At 45.3% G+C, this 23233-nt stretch overlaps 1 protein-coding gene across 2 annotated transcripts in view; it reads right to left on the bottom strand.

Moving 5' to 3' along the window:
* The window catches only part of pgap1 (post-GPI attachment to proteins inositol deacylase 1), a 253543-nt gene that overhangs the window by 122746 nt on the left and 107564 nt on the right, over positions 1-23233 (bottom strand). For both annotated transcript variants that reach the window (XM_038789106.1, XM_038789105.1), the window contains exons 17-18: positions 6965-7031; positions 2296-2404 (exon numbers count right to left, since the gene is read on the bottom strand). In XM_038789106.1, coding sequence (XP_038645034.1) covers positions 2296-2404; positions 6965-7031 — 176 coding nt within the window. The remainder of the gene's footprint in view (positions 1-2295; positions 2405-6964; positions 7032-23233) is intronic.

Below are 23233 nucleotides of genomic sequence, written 5' to 3'. Positions count from 1 at the left end.
TACAAAATGCCAGTCATGACTTTCTTTTCTAAAAGAAAAACTGCACTTACTACAATCCTATAAACATAACAATAAACCAAACATTCAAAGTATCAATAGCAGAAACTATAAGCACTTGACACCTCTTAATAATTTGTAAATAAATATTGAACCATTGACAGAATAGATCTAAGATTAAAGTGCTGTCAATCAAGTAATGTGTTTCCTAGTGTGCACTAGTTTCAACAAACTAATGGAAGTCATGGCTTTCAGCAAAGCCTTACAATGCATGCACCATTATCCCAACTAAAGCATGCACCCGCCCCTCCCTGGAATGAAAATTGCATTTTCTCCCGAGGTAGGTGCACCGAGCTGGGAAATTTCCCGGCTCCTGATTCCCGTGTCTAACATGGAAATCCAGCCCATTATACCTATAAACTCTGAAATGTGCAAGTTGACTGTGTGTTTTGTCAGCATTTTGTTGGTTCACCCAAACCCTGAGCTACAAACTGCACCAATTCCACAAATGTACGAACATCTAACCACCTCTACCTTAAAAATATTCAAGTACTTTGTTTCCATTGCCTTTTCAGGAAGAGAGTTTCAAAGACTCAACCCTCAGAGAAAATGTTTTGCCGCATCCCTGTTTTAAACATCTCTCAATCTAATGGGGTCCTCCCCGAATATAGCAAGTTTTGGAAAATTAAAACCAATGCAACTATCTCACTAGAGACTTTTTAAGACTGGAGGATAAAATCCATCAGGACCCAGCATCTTGTCAGCCCACAGCTCCAACAATGTACTCAGTACCACTTCTCTGGTCAGTTTTCCTGAGTTCTTCCCTTCCATTTCCTGGTTTATACATACTTCTGGGGTGTTACTTGTATCCTCTATGGTGAAGACTGATGCAAAATACCCAGCTTCCAGCAGACAGTTGACCCCAACATTATTATGATCTAACTTTCCCAAAATACAGTCTTAGAGGGACTAAATTGCTTCGTAAAAGTACAAAACCGAAGGGCAGCATGGTGACACAGTGGTTAGCACTGGGACTGCAGCGCTAAGGACCTGGGTTCGAATCCCAGCCCTGGGTCACTGTCCGTGTGGAGTTTTCACATTCTCCCCGTGTCTGTGTGGGTTTCACCCCCACAACCCACAGATTAATTTTTTTTTTTTAATATATTTTTATTTGGCTCCTTTTTCAAATTTTCTTCCAAATTTACACCCACCAACAATAAACAATAAGCAGTAACGAATCCAATGTCAATCTTCATATCAACAACAACAATCCCATCCTCCCACCAAACCCCCAAACAACAGCCCGCATGTTAACATCAACAAACAAAAAGGAATCAGGAATCACCCATAGTCACCATTAACGCATACAGTCCCCAACCTTCCCAACCCACCCCCCTAATGTTCGTGATATCCAATTCTTGAAAGTGCATAATGAATAATGCCCATGAATTGTAGAACACGTCCATCCTTCCCCTCAGTTCAAACTTGACCTTCTCAAAAGTTAAGAATCCCAACAGGTCCCCCCACCACACCAGGGCACAGGGTGGAGAGGTTGCGCTCCATCCCAACAGGATCTGCCTTCGGGCCATCAACGAGGGCGAGTCGGTGGTATTAATAGGATATGCCAAAAATTGAAAAATGTTTGACTTTGTAATCTTTTAAGTAAAGGATGTCGCATTATCAGTGCAGGAAGAAAGTCCTATTTTTTTTTTGAAGAAAACTGAACAGTCTTTCTCATGTACCGGCCAACATTAATCCCATCGTCAACACCACTAAAACAGATTAACTGATCTTTTACTCATTTTCTGTCTGTGGGATCTTGCTATTTATAAATTGGCTGCAGTGTCTGCCTGTCTAATGCCAGTGACCATATTTCAAAAGAACTCTTTGGTTGTGAAGCTCTGTAGAAGACAAATTCACTGCATAAATGGAAGTTCTTTCTTGCAGGTGGGCAGCATTGGCTCCCATTTTCACTTTTACACAGAATGGGTGATGGAAGAATGCACAGATGATGTAAAAACAGCACTTTGCTCTGATCTGTCAGATATTTCCAAATTTTCAAACATTCAGAGAAATGAAATGGCCAATTAGCAAGAACACTTGTCTGTAGTAATGAAGCTCATACTTGTTAACATCGTGGGGGTTACCATTGGCTTGAAATTGAATTGGCACAACTCACAAATGTGCAGGGTAGGCGAATTGGACACGCTAAATTGCCCCTTAATTGGAAAAATAATAATTGGGTATTCTAAATTTATTTTTTAAAACGTACAAGACCAAAGGAAGTCTGTTATCTACCTCATATCGACAACATCTAGCAGTGTGAAGTTGCAACTCTGGTACAGAGCTATCATTCTCAGGTCTTGCTCTGTGAAGTTTGGCAAAGATCACAATGGAAGATGGTGCACTGAAATTAAAACAGTCATATTAGAATTCAATGCAGAAAAACAGCTTACGAAAAATAAATTCTACACCAAGAAAAAGTGGTAAGAACATTGGTAAGAACAACACTTCACTTATAGAGGAGTTTGTAAGTTTCTTTGGTAGATCAAATACCATCCCCATTCATAATTTTTTAAAAATTGCTGCAGCCAATTTAATAATTATGAGAGCTTCCCACACAGGAAGTTTGGATCTCTGGGTGCTCTTTCAAATACAAATGGAGTCTGATGAGGGGAGAGAATAGTTTTTTTTTAAATGCTCTGGATAATAGAATTCTTAAAAATAAACAGAACATGCTGGAAACACACAGCAGGTCTAGCAGCATCTATAAAGAAGTTGAGAGACAGAACCTGGAGTGAAATTGGGAAAGAGCACACAGAGTTGGCTGGGTAACACATTCCTACCTCGAAGCGATCTTTTCTAACAGGTGGTGAGCTTGGTAGAGTTATCCACCCAGCAGTAGTAGGTAGCTAATAGACCCATTACTAGGTCAGTGAGGTGAGACATGTTGACCCTGCTGGGATCTTCCCTGACCGCCAAACCCTCAACTGCGAACAGAGCCTGGAGCAGAAGTAGAGGTGGCCTCCTAGTGGCAGGTTGGGAGGGAGCCATCGACATCTCATCTCCATCATCCCCCTCCACAGTAAAGGCCTGACAAATTTGGCCCAGAAGGAATTCTTCCCTTTTTTCAATGGGCTTCCATTTGGCACATTGCAGCAGGCCCCCTGATTGGGTCTCAAAATGTAATGGCCCGCCCGGTTCTTAACTGATTTTGTCTCCTGAAGACAGCTCTCGAATTGGCTGCATGTGGGAAGATTGCAAGGGATGTCTCACCATAGCTATTTGCAGGTTTTGGACCTGGAACCGAGACTCAAATCAGGTTTGAGGTCCCAGATGTACAGGCATTTGGAAAGACAGGGTTTGATTAGGAGAAGTCAGCATGGCTTTATGCATTGGAGATCATGCCGTACAAATTTGTTAGTGTTCTTTGATGAAGTGACCAGGAAGGTTGATGAGGGCCAGGACAGTAGACAAAGTCTATATGGACTTTAGTAAGGACTTTGATAAGGCTCCACATGATGAGCTGTTCTGAAAAGTTAGATCACATAGAATCCAGGGAGAGCTGGCAAATTGGATATACAATTGGCTTGATGGTCAGAAGCAGATGGTAATGCTGGAAGGATGCACGTTGGACTGGAGGCCTGTGACTAGTGGTGTGCCTCAGGGGTCAGTGCTGGGCCCATTGCTATTTGTTATCTATATCAACAATTTGAATGAGAATGTGCAAGGCATGGTCAGTAAGTTTGCAGATGACACTAAAATAGGTGGTATTGTAGACAGTGATGAAAGTTATCTAAGATTGCAGCAGAATCGTGCTCAGCTGAGGAAGTGGGTGGAGAAATGGCAAATGGAGTTCAATATCTAGACAAGTGTGTGGTGTTGCATTTTGGAAATTCAAATCAAGGTAGGACTTTCACAGTGAACAGTCGGACCTCAGGGAGAATCGTGGAACAGAGGGACCTTGGAGTTCAGGTGCACGGTACTCTAAAGGAGTCACAGGTAGATAGGCCAGTTAAGGCGGCTTTTATAATGCTGGACTTCATCAGTAAGGCATTAAGTATAGAAGTTGGGAAATTATGTTGCAATTGTATAGGATGTTGATGAGGCCCCACGTGAAGTATTGTGTTCAGTTTTGGTCACCTTTATAGGAAAGAAGTTATTAAACTGGAGAGAGTGCAGAAAGAACAGGTTTCTAAGAGGGCTTAGGTTTAAGTTAAGTTAAGAATTAATGGGAACCCGAGGAGCACCTTCTTTTTTTTTTTAAAAACACGGAATTTACTGTGCAGGAGGCCATTCGGCCGATAGAGTCTGCAACGGTCCTTGGAAAGATCACCCTACCTAAGTCCACACCTCCACCCTATCCCCATAATCCAGTAACCCCATCCAACTTTTTGGGATACGAAGGGCAATTTTAGCATGGCCAATCCACCTAACCTGCACATCTTTGGACTGTCGGAGGAAACCCACACAGAGACGGGGAGAACGTGCAGGCTCCGCACATAGTGACCAAAGCAGGGAATCAAACCTAGGACCCTGGAGCTGTTAACCAAGTGTGCTAACCACTGTGCTATTGTGCCATCCATATGTATGGTAGAAGGTGGTACATATGTGGAATGAGCTGTCAGAGGAAGTGGTTGAGACATGGATATTGACAACATTTAAAAGACATTTGGACAGATACATGGATAGGAAAGGTTTAGAGGGATATGGGCCAAATGGGGTTAGCTTAGCTGGACTTTTGGTTGGCATGGGCCAGCTTGGGCCGAAGGACCTGTCCCCATGCCATAGATTCGATGATAGTGGTTCAATTATTCCAGAGATCTTCTTGGGTAATCTAATGATGCAGGAGATGCGGTTTTCTCAGAACAGTTGAAGTAAGTGAGTGATGGAGAGCACGGAATGAGGGTTGAAATGTACAATTTTGGCAAGTTAGGTGATGCAGCAATGTCCAAATGTGTTCAGCCTTCAACTTATTAGATCTGCTGAAATGACTGATTGAAAAGAACAGGGCTGCTGGCATATACAGGAGTGATGACATCAGGCTGGCCATGAGGCAAAGGTATAGTGAACGTCCAATGCTGTGTTCAGAATGGCAAGTTATTGACCATAAGCAAGGCAAGAGTCAGAGCATTGAAACTAATGCATCGATTTGTTGATTCTATTCTTGCTGAGTAATTCTGCAAGAGACAATTTACAATTGAACAAATTTTGTTCCTTTGAATTAAAGTGGAAAACAATGTCAGACAACAGAATGCTTTAGATAACAGCTTGTCACCACACTTCAGACAGTGTATATAGCAGGTCTGCTTTGTGGAACAGTTAGCTTGCAAAATCCTTTTTTGAAGCTGCTATCCTGGCTCTGGCTGCGAGTGTGTATCAGTTTAGATTGCTGATGTTTTAAAGCCAAAAAATCTTTTCAAAAGATTGCGCATTTGTTTTATTAACATTGATATATTTTGTATTATGTGGCGAATAGCGTAAATTGTTTGCTGACATCAAAATTATATTGGACAACACTGCTTTAAACATGTTCCAGATGAATATCAATCAGTCCAGCATTTAGCTAAACAACATAACCAATCCAGGGAAGTGTATTACAATTAAAAAATCCAAGCAGAACATTTCAAAATTGTTTCACCAACCCTCTCGCACTGAAACATAATTGTTGGCAGGCTACCAAGCTTCCACTTCCCACACTTTCAGTCCCAATTAGGTCCAAATGATTCACCCATACTTTCCATTTTACAGGCTGATAAGGTCAATAAATGCCAAATTCTAGATGGAGCAGTCATTATCATTAACTCAAAACAACTCCTCTCTACCATTAGGTGCCAAACAAAAAAAAAATCCATAGATACACCATATAAAGTGCTTTACACCCCTTCCTTCTATAATAGTCTATAAAATCAAGCTAAATGGTTTAAAGGTCAGAAACGGGAAATCATATACTAATTGTATGCTTTTGTTACACTGTATTAAATAATAGTAATATTTTTAGAAAGCGATCAAATCCAATTGCAGTGTTACATACAAATTGCTTTTATAGTTTAAAACCTAACAGACAAAAATTGATATTGCCAGCATGAAAGTTTAGGCTAATATCTTAGAAAACAAATTTATTTTCAAGGCTTGTAAAGGTTAATATATATTTAGGATTTTGTAGTAATATACTTAAACGTTATACATTAATGTATTTTATAAAAATGATATTGATCATTAGCTATGCATTTTCAGAAAAAATTATTCATTAGAGTAAACCAAATCTCACCTAGGATTAGTTTGTCTTGAGTTTAAGGTCGCGAATGTACTCAGATTCATGTTGTTACTGACACAAATTATTATACCTCCAGCCTAGCATTCACACTTCCACTGCCCACAACTCCTCCAAGACCATTTTAACAGCCATGGGTGTCACGGTTCCCTCCCAGCCCTACCAAAGGCTTGGCCTTCCCTATTCCCTACAAACTTGGGGCCCCCAGAGTTGTACTCAACTCTGGGAATACCACCAAGCTTGGCTGAAGCTCCAGAGCAAGTGGAGCTATAGACAAGACAGCCCACCCCTACCTATGGGAGGGGTGGAACTAAACCCAGACACTAGCCCCTGGTCTTTTGCGGCCACGTTGCTCTGTCCCCTCAACCAGACCTCAGGTTCGAGCCCCTTTTTATTCCAGTGGCATGATACTTTCCAATCCCTTCCAATCTGAGCCCCTGTCCTAAACTTCCTTCCCTCCCACCCCTATATCCTATTTTGTACGCAGGCAGGGATAACAAGGTCATTTCTGCAGAAGTCAGAAGGTCAGAGTCTGTCTGACTCCAAGTCTCCTTTGAGAAGTGAGAGACAAAAAGAACACAAAAGGTGAGGGAACGAAAAGGAAATCAGGCTTTTCTAAATATTACACATGAAAACTTAAGAGTAAGCTTTAAAATAGTTTTAAGTTTAGCAGTTTATAAAAGTTATACTGGCCTTGTTGTTACAACAAAATCTTCATGCGACCATGGTACATAAAACCTGTACACATCCTCTGTCTTCCCTGTCAAATTACAAAGAACTTCATGTAACCAACACATCTTAAAAAATGAAATATGTTCATCAACCGAGAAACAATTTGAACGAGCTACATGGTAAAATAAATATATCTTAAAAATGTCAATAACCATTTAGACTTGATTAATCATCTGTTCCTCAAGTCATTAATATCAAAATATTTACTGTCGGGGTAATGTTATTGGCATTGCAGATTGAATGTTTGCTTTGGGAATTTATGAATGAGCATCATTGGGCACTTGTATTCCAATGGTTCTTTGCTATCTGCTGATGAGCAACTGTGGCTCTGTTGAATGGTCTTTCTTCCTTCTTTTCCAGTTTCAGCAGACCCAACTTATGTTTTTACCATTTTGTTCAGGAATCAAACTTTGCTGCAAAATGAATTTAAGAAATATGGTAACTAGAGCTGATGTTGAAAGAAAGTGGCCCAGCTTCCTTGTATTAAATTACAAAATATATGTTTTATTGACATCTCAGCAGGAGTACAGGTGACAAAACAACGAATCCTGATCCTGGAAGATAATGAATTCTCACCCCCACCATGCCATTCAGTTAATAAGTAGCAGGCAGCAGCTACACACCTTGCACTATGGACAAGAGAAAAAAGATTCAATCTGCCTGCACTCACACATCTATATTGCAGGTTCCACAGTCAGAGGCCTAGGACAGGAGTTGGCAACATGCAGCTCCCTAGAGTCTAATGAACTGCTCCTGGCCAAGGTATGTTTCAAATGTTGATTGGCTTGTGTTTTCAGATAATTATTTCCACAAAGTGCTCCCAATGTAGAAGCATTATCAGCTGTCCAAAAATTATTGTCTGTTGCATGTTACCCACACTACCATCCGCCTGACATCCAAACATCTGTCCATTTACTCTGCTCCTTGTAATTGAAAATATGGAAAGCCCTAGTGGCTCGACGAAGGATATTAATTCAATGGAAGGACGCGAGGCCTCCAAGCGTTGAAACTTGGATTAACGATATGGCTAGCTATATTCAGCTAGAAAGGATCAAATTTGCCCTGAGAGGGTCGGTACAGGGATTCTCCAGGCGGTGGCAACCTTTCCTTGACTTTTTAGATCAGAGATAGACGTTCGGGGTCGTGGCAGCAGCAACCCGGGGGGGGGGGGGGGGGGGGGGGAAGGGGGGGGGGGGGGGCAGCAATGGTCGTGGGGGACATGTACGACTGTAACGCGGGCAAGTCTGCTCGCTGCTCATGTCTGAAACTGTAGGCTGCCTTATTTGTTAAGTTGTTGCTTGGGGGGGGGGGGGGGGGGGGGGGGGGGGAGGACTGGTGCGCGCGAGAGGGCGGGCGAGGGAGGGATATTTGCCTAGAGGGATTGTGTTGTATATAATTTAAAAAATAGTAGGGGTAAATGTTTGTATGGAAAAACTCTTTCAATAAAAATTATTTAAAAAAAAAAAAAAGAAAATATGGAAAGATGTGTCATTTGAAACATGGAAGTCTGGCAATATCTGGTCTGAGAGAAACATGAGAGGATACAGGGAAAGATCCCACAAAAGGTTAATAACAGCTGCAAAGGACAGGATGATAAAATGCAGATTCTTTCTCTCAAGCAGGCTTAGCAAACACACAGGATTCTTGTATTAAGCTAAAACAATGGCTCACACCTTCATTGAAAGTAACTATCTTAGGAAGCATCTGGAAAAGCATGGATGAGAGTTTCAATTGAATTAAGTGACGAATGTTTAAAACAGGCAGGTCTTTCAAGTCATCACCAAGTGAAATTTTAGCATACAGCTAAAAGCAAAGGTTTTACACCTTCACTGAAATTAACTCTCTTAGTAAACAGCTGGAAAGGAAAGGATGATGTTCAGTTGAATTTGGTGTTAATTCTAAGTGTGAAATTCTACTAATACCAAGTAAATTAAAAGAAAATTGGAGATAACCTGTCTACGAGAAACATAATTTAAAGTCAAAATCAAAGGCAAAGTTATGAGCTGGGGACAATTGAAAAATTAAACTATTGAAATGACAGGAATTAAAATTAACACCTATTGAAACCAAAGCATTTTTTGAATATCACAAAGGAACTTTGAACATCACGAAGGACAATGTAATCAGATCTGAGGGTTGAGGCCATGCCCAAAATGAATACTTAGTTGTATTAGAATGTTTAGATCAAAGATACTTTTTACAATCAAAGTGAAATAAGCTAATTTACAATAAAGTCGTTAAAACTTATTAACCATTCGAAAGAGAATATAAACCCAAAGAAAGGGGACAGCCAGCAGAGCCAGCTCTCACAGCTCGGTACATGGGAAGGATAGGATACAGCAACCGAGCTCACCAGCAAATACATCTAAAGAAGACCAGATTTTAAAAAGATTGATTGTCAAGTTGGGGCTGAAGGTCCCTTCAACCAACCAGAAGGATCCAGAAGCAAGATCTTTTTACCTTTCTGTAAAGAAAGTTTGCACAGCTTTTAAAAGAAAAATTATAATAATAAAATAACTTAAATGTTTTAACCTGAAACAGTGGTTATTAGCCTACTTAACTTACTTAGCAACGCAGGGCCCAGGACATCGATGCTACTAACGGGTAAGTAGGTAAAATTCTTCGGTGAAGGTATGGGTTATACCTGGGGGTAACTTGAAAATATAGTTTGACCTGAATAGCACCCACCGATGCCTGCATCGGAGTCAGGGAGTGTGAATCCCTGTTCACCATTTAGAATGTCGGCCCTTTTTGGTATAGAGGGAATTCTAAGAATAGTGGTGAGTTTTAACTTCATCCTGGTGATCTGTTCAATTTGCCTAAATTGGTACACTCTGATTGGTAGCCGGAATTGGTACCTGACTGACTGGTATTAATGATAAGCACTCAACGATTAGGTAGATGTACAAGGAAGGTACTGAATACTTGTCAGGGGTGCTCTTGATGCTGTGCTGGTGAGCACATGCAAACAGGAACTTCAATCAATAATAGAGGGCACTCGATCTAGCTCTGATGCTCAGGCTATGTTGGTGAGCACATGCATCACATGCAAGCAGATAAATCATTAAAGGAACAAGCTTACTCTGGGTCTCTAGTTTTGAGGTTGCTTTGGAAAGGGCTGCAAAGACGAGCATAATTGAAGAGGAAAGGGAAGAATTTTAAGATGAATGGACTGATTCATTCATATTCATACATTCAGCTGGCCTCTCTGTGTGTCCCATTTATAATGAGAAATTCACCAACAATAATTCTTGAGAGGCTTTTCTTTTAAATGTATTTTATTCCAAACTTATACAAAAGGTTACAGAACATAAACAATTTGGGGAGCAAAGTCCCCAACACACAACTATACAGTTTGCACGGGCGGCACAGTGGTTAGCACTGCTGCATATGGCGCTGAGGACCTGGGTTTGAATACCAGACCTGGGTCATTGTCCATGTGGAGTTTGCACATTAACCCCGTGTCTGCGTAGGTTTCACCCCACAACCCAAAAGATGTGCAGGGTAGGTGGATTGGCCACACTAAATTGCCCCTTAATTGGAAAAAAAATAATTGGGTACTCTATAAAGTTTTAAAAAAACAACAGTTTGTATCAATTTTATCTCTTTTTCACCCCCCCCCCCCCACCCTCACCCCTCCCCACCCCCACGATAAACAGCTCCTCAAACATGGCCACGAACATCCCCTATCTTTCCTCGAAGCCCTCCGCTGAACCCCTTAATTCGTATTTAGCCTTTTCCAGCCCAGAATGTCATATAAATTATCCAGCCAGGCCACTACCCTTGGTGGCGTTGCTGACCGCCACTCCAACAGAATTCTTCGCCGGGCAATCAGAGAGGTGAAGGCCACAACATCGGCTTTCCTCCCCTCTGTCAGCTCCAGCTTCTCCGATATCCCGAATATCACCACCAAAGGGTCCAACTCAAACTCCTCCCCACTATCCTTGTTCGCACCACAAATACTCCCGCCCAGAATCTCGCAGTCCTGGAACACAAGCGCATGATTTGCTGGTCTGCACCCACACTTCTCACATTCCTCTTCCACTCCCTGGAAGAATCCACTCATTCTTGCTTGCATCATGTGCATCCGGTGTACGACCTTGAACTGTATCAGACTCATCCTTGCGCATCAGGTCACATTTACCCTTCGTAGGGCCTCACTCCATATTCCCCAGTTTATCTTCCATCGCAGCTTCCCCTCCCACTTTTCCTTCATCTTCACCACCCGCTTACCTCCCTGCTCCCCCAGCCACCCATATATGTCTCTGATCCTGCCCCCCCCCCCCCCCTTCCACATCAGGAAGCAGCAGTCACTCCAACAAGGGGATGGGATGTTTCGGCGTGGCCCATTCGGCGTAGCCCTTTCGGCAGAGGAATTTTTCGGCGGCGGGACAGGCTTCAGAAAGACAGGTTAGTGCAACGAGCAGACATTTAATACCAGTCTTGCTCTTGCTCTTAGTTCTAGGATGCGCAGCATTTCTCTCCCATTTTAGAGGCTGTCCCTGGTTTGCGCATGAGCAGTGGGTGACTCCGGAAGGAGCCGGCGAGGTGAAGCGGACAGGCGGCCCAGTTCAGGGGGACAGCAGACGGCGAGGTGAAGCGGACAGGCGGCCTGGTTCAGGGGAACAGCACCCCCCCCCACCCCAAGGTTTAAAAGGTTTATTCAAAACCTTGGAACCATTTCATCTTTGCTCCTGAGAGGGGAATGGGACGTTTCAGCGTGGCCAATTCGGCGTTTTAATGAAGGTTTTTTAACTAGGTTTTTTAAATATTTTTAAAAGTGACTCCGAAATGTCCTGACGCCTAAACGGCCACGCCGAATCAGCCAATTATTTTCCTGACGCCGAATGGGCCACGCCGAAACGTACCAAACCCCTCCAACAAGGTATACTTGGGCAACCTAAGGAACTCTTTCCAAACCTTCCACGTAAAGTCCCGCACCTGCAGGTACCTAAACTCGCTGCCTCTCGGGAGCTCTACCCTCTCCTTCAGTTCCTCTATTCTGGCAAACCCCTCTTCCAGATACCTCACCTTAACCAGCCCACTCTCTCTCCACTTCCTATACATTCCGTCTATTCTCCCCTCGGCTTGAAACTGTAGTTTTCGCAAAGTGGCACCAGCACCGACATCCTTTCTATCCCGAAATGCCTCTTCAGCTGGTTCCAGACCTTTACTGTGGACTGCACCACCGGGCTCTCCGCATATTTCCTAGGTGCCATTGGCAATACCACTGTCACCATTGCCCTCAAGCTGGACCCCCTACAGAATTCTTCCTCCAACCTAACCCATCCTGCCCCCTCTCCTTCCCACCACCACCTCACCTTCTCCACGTTCGCCGCCCAGTAATAGTATAGCAGGTTCGGCAACAGTAGCCCTCCCTTCTGCCTCAGTAACAGGGTCCTCTTAACCCGTGACTCCTTCCCTGCCCATACAAAGTCTGAGATAATCATTTCCGGTTTTTGAAAGAAGGCCTTCTGGTACAAATATTGGAATATGAACAGGGCCCTCGGCAGAATGTTCATCTTCACCACTTGGACCCTCCCTGCCAAAGTCAGGTGCAATGTGTCCCACCTCTTCAGATCCTCCCCCACCAGCTTTGTTAGATTCCATTTGTGTAGCATCGTCCATTCCTTCGCCACCTGAATCCCCAGGTATCTAAACCTGCCTCTGGCCACCTTGAATGTCATCGCCCCCAGGTTGGCTCACGACCGAACTCGTTCACCGGGAACACTTCACTTTTCCCTACATTTAGATTATATCCCCAGAATGCCCCAAACCTCTCCAAAAGGCCCATGATCCTCTCCATGTTCTCCAGCAGATCAGAAACATACAATAGTAGGTTGTCCGCATACAGCAACAGCCGGTGCTCCCTTCGTCCCCTCGTAGTCCCTCGCCACTCTGCCAACCCCCTAAGAGCCATTGTCAGAGGCTCTATCGCGAGCACAAACAACAGTGGCGACAGTGGGCACCTTTGCCTTGTTCCACTGTGCAGTTTGAAGTTTTGTGAGCCCATGTCATTGGTCCACACACTTGCCTTCGGTGCCACGTATAACAGGCACACCCATGCCACAAACTTCAGCCCAAACCCAAACTTTCCCTGGAACTCAAACAGGTACTGCCACTCCATCCGGTCAAATGTTTTCTCAGCATCCATGGACAACATTACGTCTGGTACCTGAGCTCTCAACAAGGGTCATGACCGTATTTAACAGCCTCCTTATATTATTAGAAAGCTGCCTGCCCTTTGTATGGTCCTCCGCAACCAGCCCCGGGACACATCATTTCAGCCACCAACTTAGCCAGCATTTCACATGCGTATTTAACAATGCTACGGCCCATACGACTCACATTCCAACGGGTCTTTCCTATTCTTTAGCATTAATGTGATCGTTACCTGCGTCATCGTCTCTGGCAGCTCCCCCTTCTCCAACGTCTCATTAAACGCCCCCAAGAGATGTGGTGCCAGGTCCGTCGCAAACTCCTGAGAGAATTCTGTCGGGTAACCATCGGCCCCAGGGCCTTCCAGACTTCATACCCTTTATACTGTCCAATACGTCCCTCAGCCCCAGGGGCTCCTCTAGTGCCAGCCTCTTCTCTTCCTCCAACAGTGGAAACTCCAGTTCACCTAAGAACCTTCCCATGTCCCCCTCGCCACCGCCCTTTTCAGCTCCTTATAATAATCCCCAAACGCCTCGTTTATCTCCCCCGGCTCCGATAACACATCAACTGCCCTAGTTCGTATCTTCAATACTTCCTTAGATGTGGCGTGCCTTCGTAGCTGATGCGTTAATATTCGACTCGCCTTCTCCCTGTATTTGTACTGCACCCATTTCCCGCAGCTGTCTACCGCCCTCCTCGCCAATCCCTCCGTGGTAGGCACCATCGAGTACTCCCCATCTACCTCAACTATCTCATTCATAAGCCGTTCATATTCCTCCCTCCTTTCCCTATCCGCATGTGCCTTGAAGGAGATAACCCCCCCTGAGACCACTGCTTTTAGTGGTCCCCAAAATGTGGGCACCGACACCTTCCCATTTTGGTTCATTTCTACATAATCTTTAATCACAGCTCGCACTTTGTCACAAAATCCTCTATCTGCCATCAACCCCGAATCGAGCCTCCATCCGGCCTGTGCTCCCGTCCCAATCTAAGGCGAATCTCCAGCCAATGGGGCCCATGGTCTGAGATTACTATCCCCACATACTCTGCCCCCTCCACCAGACCAAAACTTCCCAGCTCACCACAAAAAAGTAGATTCTTGAATACACCCTATAAACATATGAGAAAAAGGAATACTCCCCTCCCACTGGGTTCTTGAAGAGCCACGGATCCACCATACCCTTCTTTTCCATAAACCGGCCCAGCTCCTTTGCCATACTCATCGTACCCATTGACCTGGGGCTCGATCTATCTACCCTCAGCTCTAAGACACAAGTAAAATTTCCTCCCATACAACTGGAGCGTGGCCAAGTCCGGGATTGCTGCCAGTAATCCACTCATAAAACCTACATCGTCCCAATTCGGTGCATATACATTCACCAGTACCACTGCCGTCCCCTCTAATATCCCTTTCACCCTCACATCTCCCACTCTCACTTCCTTCGCAATCACAAACCCCATTTTCTTTGCTCATCAAAATGGCCACCTGCCCACGACTCAAACCAGAATGGAAAACCTGTCCCACCCATCCCTTTCTTAGCCTAACCTGGTCCTTCATGCAGAGGTGCATCTCCTGCAGAAAGACAACCTCCGCCTTTAAACTCCTCAGGTGCGCAAAGACCTGAAATCTTTTCACCAGTCCACTGAGTCCTTGCCCGTTCCATGTTATCAGCCATACAAGGGACTTACGCCTCCATTCCCCTCTACCATCCGCCATCCTCCCCTTTTGGATCTACCCCCAATAATTTCACCCTATACCTGGCCCATTGAGATAGCTCCTTTCTCCGTCCCTGACCATGTTTCTTCTCCAACCCTGCCGCATCACATTCTCTTCCCCGGCCCCCCCCTCACTTCCATTTACCAGCATTATCTGCCAGTGTGAACAACTCCTGCCAAAATGCCCCTCCTACTGATCCTCACCCCTCCCCCACATCTTTGTTTTGTGCAGAAGGCTCCCTGCTACCCTTTGTCAACCCAACAGAAAAAACACCTCCACATCCCTCCAATCCTCACTTTATCCATATTCTCTATTATTCAAGAGCACCAGCACCTCTGACTCCCCAAATTGTTCAGTTCTACCCCAGTTTATGATCCTTAATAAAGTCATTGGCTGCTTCTGGGGTCTCAAAATAATATTCTCGGCCTTTATAAGTCACCCAGAGTTTCGCTAGATAGAACACCCCAAACCTGATCTGCCGTCAATATAACACCGCCATGGCCCTGTTGAACCCCGCATGCCGTTTTGCCAGCTCAGCTCCAATGTCCTGGTCCCCTCCCATTCGCAGTTGCGCTTCTCCCTGGCCCACTGCAAGAACTTCTGTTTCTCCACAAACTTGTGGAGTCTCACAATCACCGCCCGCGGCAGCTCCACTGCTCAAGGCTTCTGCCTCAGAGACCCGTGTGCTCTGTCCACTTCAGAGGCCTTGTCCAGTACCCCCTCAGCCACCAGCCCGCCAGCATCCTTAAAACGTACCTCGTAGGACTCGCACCTTCCACTCAGTCAGGCCCACTATCTGCAGATTCTGCCTTCTCCATCTATTTTCCTGCTCCTCCACCTTTGCTCTCAATGTTTTGCAAAGGCCTCCCAAGATCCCCACCTCCGCCTCCAATGCCACCATCCAATCGCTGTGATCGACATCACCCTCTCAATCTCTTGGATCTGGGACCCCCGAGCCTCTAGAAATATTTCAATCCTCTCCATTGAGCCCTTCACAGGTGCCACAGCCCTTTCGATGGTTTTTGAGCGGTCCTCCTGCAGCTCCTTCCTCTGCTGGCTGAACACTTCCTTGATGAAAGCCAACAACTGTTCCATTTGGGGCTTTCCAACTTGCACTAGTCCTTCTCCCTCAGTCACCCTTCCACTGGCTGCTGCACCACAGATCCCTTCCAACTCCTTCGCCAGGTCTTTCACCTTTATCTGCCGGGTTTCGTAACCAGCAGACATACCACATCAAAAAGAGCTCTTTTCTACGCCTTGAAGCAGGAGCTGCCCTGCTGTGTGCGACCACTCACACCCTAGCTGCCACCAGAAGTCTCTTGAGAGGCATTTAGCTAAAAGGCACACTGTTTTAGCCGGACGTTCTCCCACTGGAAAAGTCGATAAGAAAGTGATTGAGGAGCTGAAGGTCAAGGCACAAAAATCTTGGAACACGTTTGCTAAGTGGGTAGAATTATCAGGTAGCTCAACTACGGCTAGTTTTTTGGCAAGTCAAGAGACTGTGAAACAAGGATAGGCATTCAGAAGGTGAATATGTGACAGGCTTTATCAAAGTCTAAATCATTTTAAAAAACAAAACAAAATTGTTCAAAAATTAAAGATGTGTTTATCCGTGAAGACTGAGAGAGACAAAACAGTGAAAATGGCAACAGATAGACAGCAAATTGAAGATCTAAATCCAGCTGCAATGTGAGCATGCATTTTCATGTAATCATTTCATTAAAAGCAAATTAAGAAGCCAACTGAAGGATGAAAGTTTACAGGCTTGCTTAAAAGTAAAAGCATGGGGGAATGGTGTCGGATCCCGAGAAGATAAGTGAGGTGTTCAAGATCTTTTATGAGTGGAGGTGTTGGAAGTGCAACGGCATGATGCAGTCGGGTACGGTGTCGCGACAGATGGTTTCCGGGCAAAGTTTTCTAAGCAGTTCACAATGGAGTTGCCCCTCCCCCATCTTTTGGGAATGTTTAATAAAGCGGTGGAGCAGGTGGTGGTGAGGTGGTGGGGGGAGGAGAGGGGAGAACAGTTGCCAGCGTCGAGTTTGCTGATCCCTAGAAAGGGGAAGGATCCATTGGAGTGAGAGTCCTTTCGGTCCATCTCACTGTTAAACATGGACATCAAAGTCCTGGCAAAGATATTGGCACGGTTGTAGGGGTGTGTACTGCAGGTGGTTTTGGAGGGTCAAGCAGGGTTTGTGAAGGGGAGGCAGCTAGCTCTCTGGTAATATTAGGTGATTAAATGTTATTACGACCCCATTGGGGGAAGGAGTGCCTGAGGTGATTGTGTCAATGGACGCAGCGAAGGCCTTTGACCAGGTAGAGTGGAGGCATTTGTTTGCAATCCTGGGGAGGTTTGAGGCATGGGTTCGGTTGCTGTATGCATCCACCATGGCAAGTGTGCTAACGACTGAGACAAACTCGGGGTATTTTGGGTTGCACAGGGGAATGTGGCAGGGGTGTCCATTGTCCCTGCTGTCATTCGCGCTGGCGATTATGCCCTTGGCGATGGCACGGCACTTCAGGCCTCAGCTGAGTGGTAGGGGATTGAGACGGGGGACTGGGAGCACTGGGTATCACTGTATGTCGATGACCTAATGTTGTTTGTGGCGAACCTGTCAGAAAGCATGGGCAGAATTCAGCGCTGGAGGTTTGGGGCCTTTTCAGGCTATAAATTCAATGTTGGGAAAAGTGAAGTGTTTCCGGTGAATGCTGCGGGGCAGGGGGCGAACCCGAGGAGTCTGCCACTTAAGGTGGCAAGAGAGCAGTTCCAGTAACTGGGGATCCAGGTAACGCACGAGTTGGTGACATGCATAGGTGGAACATGATGGGGTTGGTGGAGGCGGTCAAGAAGGACCTTAAAAACTGGGATGTGCTGCACCTGATATTGGCAGGGAGGGTGCGGGTGGTGAGGATGAACATACTGCCAGGATTTCTGCTTGTGTTGCAGTCCCTCCCTACGTTCCTTCCCCAAGGCCTTTTATCAGAGGGTAGATGTGTTAATCTCAGAATTTGTGGGGGCAGGGAAGGTGCCGAGGATGAACCAGGCTCTGTTGCGAAGGTAGACATGGGAAGGGAGACTGGCGCGCCCAAAATTATTAATATTGGGCAACGAATGTGGAGAAGGTGAGACGGTGGGGTGGGTGGGGGCAGCTTTGGTTGGGTTAGAGGAGGAGACTTGCAAGGGGTCAAGCGAGAGTGCTCTGGTGTTGGCCCCGCTGCCGTTCGCCCCAAGGAAAAATACAGGTAGTTCGGTGGTGGAGTTATGCATAAAAATTTGGAACCAGCTGAGGAAGCAACTGGGGCACATGACAGTGATAATTCCACAGTGCGGGAATCATAGGTTTATGCTTGGGGGAATCTACAGGCAGTGGAGGGAGGAGTGGTTAGTACGGGTCAGGGAAGTTTGCTGGGCTAGAGGAGCTGCGGGAAAGGTTTGAGCTACCAAGGGGGAGTGAGTTTAGATATTGGCATGTGCGGGACTTTGACGAAGCTGCTTTCATTCCCTCAGAGACCGGAGTACACACTTTGAGAAAATGTTGTTCCCGGATGGGTGGGTGTGTGTGTGTGTGTGTGTGTGTGTGTGTGTGTGTGTGTGCGCACGTGCGTGCAATTGAAGGTGGTGCACAGCGTCCACGTGGCGTGCAATTGAAGGTGGTGCACAGCGTCCACGTGACTTGGGCCTGGATGAGTGTTTATTTTTTCTGGAGGTAGTGGATGGGTGCAAGTGGTGTTGGAAGGGACGGTGAATCACGCCCATATGTTCTGACGTCGTAAGAGGTTGTAAGCTTTTAGGAGGCAGTGCTCGGGAACCTATTGTGGATTATAGGGCTAAGATGAATTCGGACCCTATGGTGGTGATCTTTGGGGTGTCGGAGTTGCCGGAGCTGCTGGAGGGGAAAGGGTCCATGTCATGGCCTTTGCCTCTCTGATTGCCCGATGACGAATAATTTTGAATTGTAGCTCGGCCACACCACCGGGGATTGTGACATGGTTGGGAGACTTGTACAAGTTTCTTAAGTTGAGGAAAATCAAATTTGCCTGAAAGGGTCAGAGGAGGGTTCCGAGGTACGGTGGAAGCCGATCATGACTATGTTTGAGGAGCTGTTTTTCGCGGCAGGGGCTGAGTAAATGGGGAAAAAATGTACGAACCATACACTCTGCTGGATGTTATGGCTGTGTTACGAAGTTGCGCATGTTTGGAATAAAATTTCTTTCAAAAGAGAAGAAAATGAAAGCATACTGTCCAAATATCGAATGACTCTTCAAACAAATCTAGCAGCTGAAATCGTATTAAAGAGCTTTTTTTTCCATTTTAAGGAGTTGATATTAATTAAATGGCTTGTTTTGTTGTTTAAAACTCTGGGAGAACTGTGGGGGAGCATCATTCAAATTAGCAACTTCTTGTCAAAATCTTGAAAAGGTTGTTGACAATCAAATGTCCTCTTTCATTGATATTAATACATGCAAGTTTATGACGGTCAGTAAAATGGTGTTGCATAGAAATCCGTAAATGAGTTTCTGCTTCCTTTTCATTATTATCGGTGAGACTCTTAACTGCGTTTATAATTAATAGCCCTTTTTGTTATTAAAGTTGCAGACCCCTGGTCTAGAATATGGTCTCTTGTACAGTCTCTTAGTTCAAGTATGTTTTGTAATTTGGAAGAGATGAAGCAAAGAGAAGATAAGAAGCAAAATCTGAACAAATAACTGGACTGTTACAATTAAAAGTCACAATAAAAATCAAAGCTCACAATGAAGGCAAGTAAAGTGAATCAAAACTTATGCAAAATACGGCAGATGCTGCAAATCTGAAATAAAAACAAAATACCCAGTATGTCAGGCAGCATCTGTGGAGAGTGTTAACATTTCAGGTTGATAGGCTTGAAGGGTCATAATGTCTATTAATGGACTAGTAAACAGAGCAAAATCACTGTAAACTTCACAACCATTCTGTTGTTACTCCAGATTTTACTATTCCAATGCTCTCCTCATCCTTGATCATTAAATAACAGGAATTCAAAGTCCTCCTAATCATAAAATCCCTATAGTGTAGAAAGGGGTCATTTGGCCCATCAAGTCTGCACGGACCCTTTGAAAGAGCAGCCTACCTAGGCCAATGACCCACCCTATTGCTGTAACCGTTGGACACTAAGGGGCAATTATAGCATGGCCAATACACCGTATCTCCACATTTTTGGACTGTGGGAGGAAACTGAAGCACCTGGAGAATTTGAAACCTCCACACAGTCACTCAAAGTCAGAATTGAAACCTGGCACCGGGCTAGCAGATTGGCTAGTCAAGGAAGTCAGATGGGGGGGAAAGCTACAGCCAGTAGATGGCAGGGGTGGGGGTATCGGGGGATGGGGTTAGGGGAGGGGGGGGTTGTTCTGCTGACGGGAGAGGGACTTGAAATAGGCACTGGAAAGAAGGTCGAGGGTGGAGGCAGCTATAGGGCGGGCCAGGAAGGGCGCGACGCACGGGTCAGGGGCCGGCCCGAGAAAGGCTATGGCTGACCGGCGGGGTGGGATGTGCCCCCCGACCAGGCTGATCACCTGGAACGTCAAGGGACTGAATGGGCCGGTTAAGAGGGCGCGGGTGTTCGCGCACTTGCGGGCCCCGAGGGCGGACGTAATTATGTTGCAGGAGACACATCTGAAAGTGTCAGACCAGACCAGGCTAAGGAAGGGCTGGATTAGCCAGGTCTTCCACTCGGACTTGGACTCGAAGTCCAGAGGGGTGGCAATCATGATCAACAAGCGCGTGCAATTTGAGGCAGAGGGCATATCCGCAGACAGGGGGGGCAGATACCTGATGGTACGGGGCAGGCTGGAGGGGAGAAGAGTGGTGCTGGTGAATATATATGCCCCGAACTGGGATGACGTGGACTTCATTAAAAGAGTGCTGGGGAAGATCCCGGACTTGGATTCTCACAGGCTAATAATGGGAGGGGACTTTAACATGGTCCTTGACCCGACTTTGGATCGGTCGTGTCCCAGAACGGGTAGACTCTCAGCAATGGCAAGGGAGCTGAAAGGGTTTATGGAGCAAATGGGGGCAGTGGACCCCTGGAGAGAGGGACAGCCAACAGGAAGGGGCTACTCGTTTTACTCGCACGTCCACAAAGTATATTCCAGGATAGATTTCTTTGTGCTAAGCAGGGACTGTAGGGGGGAGGTAAAGAACACGGAATACTCAGCAATTACCATTTCAGACCATGCCCCACATTGGGTGGACCTGCAGTTCGGGGGAGCGAGTTATCAACGCCCGCAATGGAGGCTAGATGTGGGACTGCTGTCGGAGGAGGGGATCTGCGAGAGGCTTCGGAAATGTAGAATTGAAACCTGGGTCCTTGGCACTGTGAGGCACTGTGCCACCGTGCCGCCCATTTTCCAGCCTCCATAAAGGCGAAGAAATTCAAAACTCTGATGCCCATATCCTAACTTGTACCAATTTCTGTTTACCCATCATCCCTTTTTTAAAAATAAATTTAGAGTACCCAATTATTTTTTCCAATTAAGGGGCAATTTAGCATGGCCAATCCACCTACCCTGCACATCTTTGGGTTGTGGGGGCGAAACCCACGCAGGCACGGGGAGAATGTGCAAACTCCACACGGACAGTGACCCAGAGCCGGGATCGAACCTGGGACCTCAGCGCCGTGAGGCAGCAGGGCTAACCCACTGTGCCACCATGCTGCCCTACCCATCATCCCTGTACTCATTACTTCGGCTCCTGGTCCGGCAACGCCTCAATTAAAATAAACTCATCCTTGATTCAAATCCCTTCGGCTTCACCCCTCTTGCTGAATCTTCTCATGTCTTTAAACACTCCAGGGTCTCTGCACTCCTCTAATTCTGGCCTTTTGCACATCCCCCAATTTTAATTGCTTCACGGTGCTCATAGCTACCAAAGTCCTAAAGTCTAGCGTCTAGAGTCTAAAGTTTACAATTCCCTCCATTCGACCTAACGCCCCTGATTTGATATTTTACAAGGTAAAGCACTGTATAAATGCATGTTACTTTTGTAAACCATCAAAGTATTTGGGTAAATTATCAGTGCCATAAGTACAAAAAAAAATGAATACTCTAAAAGTAACAAAAACAATGCTTATTCAGTGGATTAACTAATATGCAGTAGTGTGGATGAATACAGAAAAAAAACAAAAAATTGTGTCATGTAAATTGAAGCAAAGGAAGTCCTTTAGTTCATTTGGTCATTGTTTGCTCTTCAACAGACGTTAAATTCTAATTTCCCTGTCCCCATAATAATTCATATTCTTCCTTTTCAAATGATACTATAATCCCAGCCTAAATAGCCACTTGTGGTGAAGAATTCTATATTCTAAAAGCCCTCTGCATGAAAATATTCCTTCAACGCGATCATTCTTATTAATATCTCTTCTTTACAAATTTGCAAACGAAATGAAGCTATTTTTCACTGCTTACCATTATAATTTTCACAACCACTGCTATGTCATCGTTAACCATCTTTACTCCAATCAAAACTCCTCAATTTCACACTCTTTCTTCAGAACTGTAATTTCTCCACTACTCTAGCATTAATTCGAGTAGACCTTTGTTGTACCTCTGTCATGGTCTCAATATTCTTCCCGTAGCCTGTGGGGCGGTGCTTCCCAAAACCCCCCCGTGACCCCATTTTAATACTTGAATATTGGTGTGACCCCTTTTAGTATTAGTGTGTTCGGGATTGTTAGGGTTAATGTGGGACTCGAGAAACAATACCGTCAGGTGAAGGAGCTGCGCTCCAAAATCTAGTGATTCGAAACAAACCTGTTGGATTGTAACCTGGTGTTGTACGAGTTATTATTCAACCACATTCATCATGAGACAATATATAACCTAACAACTTGGCTGCAGCAGGTAAGGGACCCCAAAATCCCAAAGCATGAACAAGAAACTGCAGTCTGACCCGAGAGACGTGTGCCTAATTTGAAGGCCGTGAATACACAGCTGGAGATTACCTAAGAAGCTCCATTACAGGCGTGGAGGCTGAAGGACAGAGAATAAAATCCAATGTGCAGTATAAGAGAACTCCACCAGAGTACATGGTGATCCATTGACTGAAAGCAGAGTCAAAGGACCTAGCCCGATAGCAACGGGGTGAGCCAATGACAAAAAAGGCTCAAATATGCTTTTAAATTTGGCACAATAATCAGGCTGGACTGACAGAACAATTGTTTTAATGAGCATGGCTGAAAGAACACTGCAGTCAAGATCCAGAGTTGGCAATCTTGTGTGAATGAGAGAAAAAAATTTGGAAGGACTGCTTTAAAACGGTCTCCAAGCTTCGAAAAGCAAATAGCTGGTCAAAACAATTTGTTTAAAAGATTTTCTGC

Source organism: Scyliorhinus canicula, chromosome 2, assembly GCF_902713615.1.
Source record: "Scyliorhinus canicula chromosome 2, sScyCan1.1, whole genome shotgun sequence".
Classification (NCBI taxonomy): Eukaryota; Metazoa; Chordata; class Chondrichthyes; order Carcharhiniformes; family Scyliorhinidae; genus Scyliorhinus; species Scyliorhinus canicula.
Note: the sequence above shows the minus strand (reverse complement) of the source record. Positions and strands in the feature narration are given on the sequence as shown.